This window comes from Seriola dumerili, unplaced genomic scaffold, assembly GCF_002260705.1.
Source record: "Seriola dumerili isolate Sdu_G_001 unplaced genomic scaffold, Sdu_1.0 BDQW01000056.1, whole genome shotgun sequence".
NCBI lineage: Eukaryota > Metazoa > Chordata > Actinopteri > Carangiformes > Carangidae > Seriola > Seriola dumerili.
In genome coordinates this window covers 918,843-927,370 of record NW_019174311.1, presented here as the reverse complement: position 1 = coordinate 927,370, position 8,528 = coordinate 918,843, and the positions used below count along the sequence as shown (strand labels likewise).

Below are 8,528 nucleotides of genomic sequence, written 5' to 3'. Positions count from 1 at the left end.
CTTTCATTCTCAGCCCATATGCACTGTATGTTCTTGTTTCTGCAGCATGGAGAGACAGTGGTACCTGGATGTGGGCTGGTGTGTGTGCGTGTGTGTGCTCAGGTTGCACACAGTGTGCTCTGCTGTCACACATCAACACCATGCTGGGGGACTGTTCAACATCCTGCCACTGCTGTCCTTGATCAAAGACACACACAGGGCTGCTGTCACACACACTGGTGCACACAGACACACACACACACACAAGCTCCCAGACACTCCACTAACTGTGGTTATAGAAGCACTAATCAGACTGTAAAGTGAGAGCTGCACTGCCAACAGATGGATCTGTTCCATCATAGTTACTGATTTACTGATTTGTATTTTTATCTCAGGATGTGGAAAAAGATCTGTATCTGACTCCGTTCCATGCAGGTGTTTGAGGAAAGTCACCTGTCTGTGTACGTGTGTGTGTGTGTGTGTGTGTGTGTGTGTGTGTGTGTTGGCAAGAGAATACTCTAATTCAAACATGAATCAGACACTTGATTTATTGAGAGAGTTCAGCTCAGTTTTCATAACTTACACAGTCATTGTAGAATTTAGTGGCTGCTAAACCTGCAATCATGTGACAGTTATGAAGAAACACATGCAGTTCCATCACATTAACTGGACCTTCAATGCAATACATTGTTATTTTATGAGAAGGTGGTACAGTTAGTTGAAGAATATACTGTATAAGGAAACACAAGCCTTGCAGCTGCAGAATAGGACAACACTGTGTTGCATTCAACCTTCAGACACCAAAGAGATGAAAAAAAGCTCAAAGAAGCACATCATAGTGTTTGCAAATGTAAGCTCCTAAATTACAAATAATGTATATTAATAGATACCTGGAACAATCACATGAATGCATTCAAATTTCAAAAACACAGCAGACTGGTTAATAAAATGTAAGGCATTTGTGATTTTTTTTCAATACCACTGGAAAATGTCACCAAATCTAAACTCCTTGGTTTATAATGTATGAGCGAAACAGGCCAGGATGGTTTAGACATAAAGCGAGCATGTGCATCCATGTGTCATATGTCTCCTGCATATGTTGTAAGTATGTAGAAATGTTACATATTTAACTTTTTCAGGTTTCATGTGTGCCCTCAGGATCTGTTGACTGACCATCCCAGTCACATTAACAGTGTCACAAGTTTGTCAGCAGTGACACTATCCTGATCTAGGATCCTTTTCACTTTCCACCTGCAATGAGGAGGGGAATGAATCTGACCGTAGATCAGGATGTTCTCTGATTTTCCACTCTGGGTTGTGCGATTTAGAAGTCAGGTCCCTCCTTCTTCAGGTTTTTGTAGTCAGTGGTGATGGCCACAAACTGGGGAAGAAAAAGATCAAATTCAACAGAAGCTTGATGATTATAACATCTATATCCAAAGTGACACTGTGTCTCAAAGTGTCACTCCCATTTCCTAACACTGAATACTTGTGTCTGTATTACCTTGTACTGGTATGTGGGGTCAAGTTCATTCCATGGCTCTGGGTTATTGGTTTTGTTCCAGCTAAACACACAAAGAGATGTGCACAGTTAGGCTGTTTGGGAATCTGATATAAGGATAAATCTTTCATTTGGACCTACCACTCCCAGTAATCTGATCCCCTTTCATTGTTAGATTATACAAAATAAAATATAGAATAGAATAAAAAAGGAAGCAAAGACAAGCAAAAGCTGAGGGTCACATTCAAACTCAACACACAGTATGTGCTTTAAGCCCACTGTGCCACCACCAGGACATGCTCCCCAGTGATTTCATCAAGCTTGTAAACAATCACTGCTGTAAAGAAATGATGAAAGACCTGCGAGGAGACGGGACAGAGCTACATCCTGTGAGCTCTTGTTAAAAGCACTTAGCTGTGTCTGCTGTAATTAGAGTATCATTAAGGGTAGAACAACAGTTTAGATAGCAGCAGGAGGAGAGGACGTCCAAGCAACATATGGCTTGAGGGGGAAGTGAAAGCAGGCAGGGTACCCTGTTGTCAGTAACACTCGTAAAACAAATCCCTCTGTTTAATTAGAGTGAAAAAGTATTCATCTGCCCTCCACTTGCCTCATTAAAGATGTTGACAAATCTTCATTTTAGGATGATAATAGGACTTACAGAGGAAGAAAGTCTCAGTTTAATTAGTCTAAAATCAACATTTCCTTGTGGAAACAGGTGTTTTAACCAGGAAAAACACAACTATTAACAAGCTAATTAGCAGATTCCATGTGCACAGTGACACATTTGATCCAAAACCCATGAAAAAAATGTGTCACCTGCTGCTTCATCTTTAATGCCAAGAAAATGTAGATGATCTTTGTATAGCATGTGATCAGAAGTCAGGGTGAAATGTGAAGGTGCTTACATAATGTAGGGTGCTCTGGCAAGACGAAACAGATACAGACATGCTCCGCCCATTCCCAAACAGATGAAGAAGAACTGGGGGATGAGCTGAAGACAGAGAGAGAGAGAGAATCACAAGATTAAACTCCTTACATCTTATATCATGTTGGTTTATTTAGCCTTTCTTGATTTGTTATTTATGAATATACAGATACCTGAGCTATATACAGATACTGAGGTTACATTTCAAAGAGCAAAACGCCTCTTTGTGTAATTGCATCTTTGTTTGACTGACATTTGATTGATCGACGGGTTGGAGCCCAGAGGATCAGAGGGAACAGACAGCTGTGATTCACAGCCAGAGGTGGAAACAAAGTCAGATCCTAGATCAGCTAAGTAATTGGCTAGCCACTATATTAACCTACGGAGTGAGGGTTCAAGCTTCTCATTCTCTCCATATACAGTGCTCATTATATAGGGGAATGAAATAGCTCCTTCTCCTATGGTGTACACAGTAACATATAACTTTAAAAAAGACAAAATCAAGTACAAGCACAGTAAAGTACAAGTAGTATTAAGTGAGTAGTGAGGATGTTGCTAATAGAACATTTTCTTTGTACTGTTAGTCAAAGCCTTTACTGGAGGTGTGTTGAGCTCACTGCATACCAGTGCAGCGACACACATACTGAGGGCAAAAGAGTTGTCCACCACCCATGCCCTGATTTGCTGGTCATAAAAACCAAAGTAAAGTTAACCTGTAAAGTTAGCCTATAATCCTGTATACAAGATAAGCAGCTGGTGTCATGGTTGAAAAAAGAAACTCTTTTTCTAAGTTGCATCAGCCTCAGTCAGTTTCAGCCTCACGACTCCTGACATTTACTGAATGTCTCAGTGAATATGCAAATGTATGAGCTTCTTCTTAAATTAAAAAACAGCAGATGCAGCATTTTATTAACTGAGGGGGGGAGCTAATTCAACCTACTTACTGAAGAGAGACTCGTCTGTATCACATGTTAGGTGTCAACAATAACTCCAGGGCAACTATTAACTCATTCTATTGTACTCCATGTTTATTAGAAACTGCATTCTGTATTTGTGTTGGTCTGAGCAGCTGAACAACCACAGTTTGAAGCATCAACTACTGGCCCAATGGCTTTTGCTAAATCGTCCTCCATCACTTTTACTTTTACTTTTACTTTTGATGCTTTACATTTTTCTGACAATACTTTTACTATAATGCAGAAAGTACACTGTTTTATTGTTATTACTTTTACTCAAGAAAAAAACCACAGGTGAAAGATGGAGAGAGGGAGAAAACCAGCCACTGATTCAAGTCGTATGAACTGAGAGGAGTAAAGTACATTTAAAAAAAGGGTAAGGACCAATATAAAAAGATGTATATCTGTCAAGGGGGTGAACCTGTGGATGATTTGTAGTAATGAAATAAGAATGTGTAGTTTACTTGGTAAATTTAAAAAAAATGTTGATGAAAAAATATGGTGAGAAATAGATACAAAACTGAGATATGACCATTATCATCACATAAATGCAGCAGTTATGCTGTTTACAGGTCACAATAATTCTCAGAAATTTAAATAACACAAAGTGGGACTAACCTGAAGACAACCTCAGCCATCTGACCAACTCTCCCTTTGTCATTTTGTCTCAGTGCTACCTGTGTGGCCTCCATCTGACTGTCTCCTCATCTCTGTCTGTCTGGTTGTCTGTCTGTCTGACTCTCTGACTCTCTGTGTGTCTGTCTGACTACCTGTCAATTTGTCTGGCTGATTTTCTGTCTGTCTCTCTGACTCTAAAACTTTCTCCCTCTCTCTACAGCCTGTCTCTGTCTGTCTGACTGTTGAAACTTTATCAAGGAGGTTTGTTGAGTCTCACAGAGATTTGCTCCCTGCAGCCTCTCTCTGTCTCTCTCTCTCTCTCTCTCTTGCTCTCCTCACTGCCTCTCAGCCTGTCTATTTGTCCGGATGATAGACCATATCAAGGAGCTCCTGAGAGTCTCATAGGGATTTCCTCCCTGCAGATCTCTCTCTCGCTCTCTCTCTCTCTGTGTCTACTGGGAGGCCGATGACAAGAAGTTAAAACTCTGTCACTCCACTCTCTGACAGCACAGCCGTTAAAAAACACAGAAATAATCCCGTCCCCTGTAGGGACAACTCTCATTTTTAAATTTAGTTTATTCCAACTAATGCTCAGATTTTTGTCAGTTTAGATTTAGGAGGTTTATAAAAGTCATGGGAGTGTTTTTAAGTCGTCTCCTCTCTAAGTTTAACTTGATTTCAAATGGACCTCTGAAGCAACTTAACCTACTTAATTAGAATAAAAATAAGATGAGATGAGAGAAAAGTAGATTTAGATCACATCTCTTGGTTTCACTAACACTAACACTATAAAAACACACTGCAGGCAATCATGAGGTTTTTCTTCTACTGTATTTTATCATAAAATGGTCTGAACTGAATTAATAGTAAAGTTTAGTTAGCATTTTACTATAGTATATTCAACTAGATGTGCATTAAAATCATGCATGCCCTTTAGGAGAATGTGATACTCTTCATAGTGCTCAAGCAAAACAAGTACCAAAACCTGAATTTAAAAGCCCAGAAGGTATTTAGCTTCAGCAAGGTGCTCTATAGCCTATAATACAATCTGTCACATCACAGTCTCCCTCCTGTGTGTAACCGTCTGTACTGTTCACTGAATAATACATGAATAAAACACGCAATGGATCCACTCAGTGTAACTTCTAACCGGGCGGGCTATGGATGCAGTTCACTGAATTATATTTACATTGATGTTAATGTAGCACTGATGTTAGATAATGTGCATTGCTCTGGTAGGATAAATGGTTGAAACAAAAAAAGAAGAATGTTATTTAATCAATGATTACAAACACAGGAACTGTGCTGACTGCATCCACCTCTCAATCATTTTCATACCAATCATTTCTCCTCAGTTATTTTATTTTTATCATATTTTATAAGCAAACTTCACCTACATGCAACATTTTAATGAGAAAAATGCTTAAACCAATTTGTTAAAAATATGAAAGTACTAACAAGTAACAGACAGGAACTAGTTAAAGATTACTTACGCCAGGGTGCCTCTTAGCATGCTCTACAGCTGTCCGAAATATCATTGCTCCAGTTTATAGTTGGAACAAATAATTCACAGTCAAAAACTAAGACCCTTGTTATCAAAAACCACACGCTTTGCACAGCCGTGCACAGACAGGATTAAGACCTGTTGTTCTCTGCATGTGGAGGGAGGAGAGGAGGAGGGGGAGGAGAAAGAGGTCATTTACATCTGATTAGAACTACTTCTGCTCCCTTGTTGGGGTGATTACACTGTGCTGGACACTGTGGAACAGTTTATATTTGAATGATAAGGTTTCACCCTTGTAAATATTCATTAACTCATTACTCATATCAGGGTGTTCAATCAGAAGAAGCTGTGTAAGCTCCTGCAGAGAGCTCCGAGGCCTTTTCTCTCTCATTTCCTTCACTTCTTCACTTTGACTTTTCATCCCTCCGGGAACTGACAGGGGAAAACAGAAAAGCATACAAACACAGTGTCCTTTTAAAAGGCACTGGGGAATATCTATGTCTATGGACCTCTTCAGTTGCCCAAGTCATATCAGTAAAGATTCCAGTGCAAGAAGACAGTGTATAAACATCCCAGAAAACATACAGTCCAGTAGAAAGCTGAAACAACAAAGAGAGAGAGAGAGAGAGAGAGAGAGAGAGAGAGAGAGAGAGAGAGAGGGGGGGGGGTTTTGGTTCTCAAAATTGAGGTTGAAAGAAAATAGTCTCAAAAAAATAACACAATACATGATGAATAAAACCAAATGAAAAGATAAATACTTGCACAGAGGTCTGTTTCTTTTCCATGATGCCTTCATGTTGCCTGTTCTTCAAAACACTCTGAGAGATTGGCCCTCTTCTGCCTAATGACAGATTCTCTGTCTGGTGATTTTGGAAACCAACGTCCACTACTCCAAAACATAATTAAGGACCACGATCACCGTGTTTGTATCTCATGAGGAGGCACAGTGGAAGACCAGAATGTACACTGAGAGAATATGGAAAATTCAGCTCCTTGACAACTGATTGCAAATGAAGATTCAGTGTTTTTTAACTGCTCCTGTTTAAAATGTTGAATCAGATAAAGGAACATTGACCCAGCAGGTAATTTAAACATGGTTCAACCTGGAAAAGATCGGCTCTGGATAATTATCATCTCTTAAGCCAAGCCAACCAAGACATCCTCATCTGAAAGGGTCCAGGCTGAAAACCAAAGAGAAATATAACATGAAAACAAACATAACATAATGGTGAGCCCTGAGGAGCTCAATAAAGATGTCACCTCCAAGTTAACAACATTAGTTCAATAGAAAATTTTTGCTCTGTTTAATGGACCTGTGTCTATGACTCATTGCCCTCTGGTTTAATTGGAAGTTAAAACAAATACAATTCAATTTGGCACAGCAGTACTTTGCTTACAACTTCACAGATGTTTCATTATTTCCCAGGCATCACACGTGTGTCTGCAGATAATAAAGCAGCACCATTAAGGTCACATGATGATCATCTAAGAAGAACATACAGTATATATTTAAAATTCAGAGTGGCATCTATGTATTTTTGAAAGTGTAGGTTCAAAATTGATTGCTTAGAAGGAGCAATGGAATTTGCACAACGTATAATTTGCACGACACATCATGGATAGAGTGTGTGAATGAGTGTGTGTGTGTGTGTGTGTGTGTGTGTGTGTGTGTGTGTGTGTGCGTGTGTGTGTATTAGGGTGACCAGATGTCCCCGTTTTATTGGGACAGTTCCCATTTTTGGTAGCCTGTCCCTGGCTGGAGCTATCCCTGGAAATGTCTCGTGTTGTGCTTGTTTTGGCAAACAGAGGGGGCTACCCTTACAGGCTAAAGGAATATAAATAATCGAGAAATAACATTCAGACTTCACAACCACCTCAAAGGAAGGGAGCAGCCACTGTTTCGCTGTCTTGATGGTTTATGATGTTGGTAAATTTGAATGAATAATACTTTTGTACTCATGGTTTCTGTAAAATGAACTGAACAGTTGAATTGTGGAGAATTTATCAGAGCTGGTCTCCTGTGACCAGGTGGGTTTTAAGAGTACATAAAACTGTGACCATCCCGACTTATTTTGATAAAAACACTGGATATTCTTTCTAACTGAATTCAGGACTTTGTAGCCAGGTGGGACATTCTTGGGACAAATAACAATAATAATCTGAACACATTTAACCAGTGTTACACAGCTAACTTTGAGTGATACTCTATCCAGGAGCTACCTTTTCAGTATGAAACTCTATACCTCCTGTCAAGTTGCAATGTGGCTCTGAAAAGTTTGTAGGTTCAAATCATTTACAAAGTGACAAGTTTTCATAGTGGTAAAAAAGCAAATTTTCAAACTGCTCCTGCAACATAGTCAACTTTTCCACTGTCAAATCAAATACTTAGTATGTAGTATGTTAACTAATAAATTAGTTAAGAAATCACACTGCTATTGACTATTGTCTTCTTTGAACCACATTTCAGTAGACATCAGAGAAGTGGATTATGCTGCAGAAATAGTTAAACTTAAACTGACATTAGCCTCTGTTCTTTGTGAAGGAAACTTTTTAAAACAACTGTTCAAAACTCCAGGAGAAGAGTGTTTTATACTCAAGAAGAGAAATAGTGTAGTACCCGTCAACTGAAATACCAAGTATTATCAAATAAATGAACACCATTTAAATTACAATTGGACATTAATGATACAGAGACAGCAGCATCACACAAACTTTCCATGTTCTCTGTCCAGGCAGGAAATATCAGGTCTATTGGGGTCATTCTGCTTTTAATGCTGAAGCTGCTGCTCCTGTTGATCAGTGAGCTTCTCAGTGGGAGCAGCAGCTGACTCTGGTTTGACTCTGAACCAACACTTCTGTTGAAGACCTAATGACAAGAGATGAAATGTTGAAACTCCAGCTTGGAAGCTCAGAAGTCAAGAAACTCTAAAGGGAATACACTTTTAAAATTGTGAATATTTATGGTTGAACAACTGGTTGAATATAATAATATGAAAGCATAACATATCAGTGTTACTATACTGTATGTTTTGGCCCATTTAC

The 8,528-nt window shown here is 39.1% G+C and overlaps 1 protein-coding gene across 1 annotated transcript; it reads right to left on the bottom strand.

The window, feature by feature from the left end:
• Positions 1-509: 509 nt before the first annotated feature.
• Positions 510-5,641, bottom strand: LOC111219157 (NADH dehydrogenase [ubiquinone] 1 alpha subcomplex subunit 4-like 2). The gene is made up of 4 exons (XM_022741753.1): positions 5,476-5,641; positions 2,389-2,474; positions 1,484-1,544; positions 510-1,360 (listed from the first exon to the last, which is right to left on the bottom strand). Exons 1-4 carry the CDS (start codon positions 5,518-5,520, stop codon positions 1,304-1,306), a joined length of 249 nt encoding a protein of 82 aa, XP_022597474.1. The 5' UTR covers positions 5,521-5,641; the 3' UTR covers positions 510-1,303.
• Between the last annotated feature and the right edge of the window lie 2,887 nt (positions 5,642-8,528).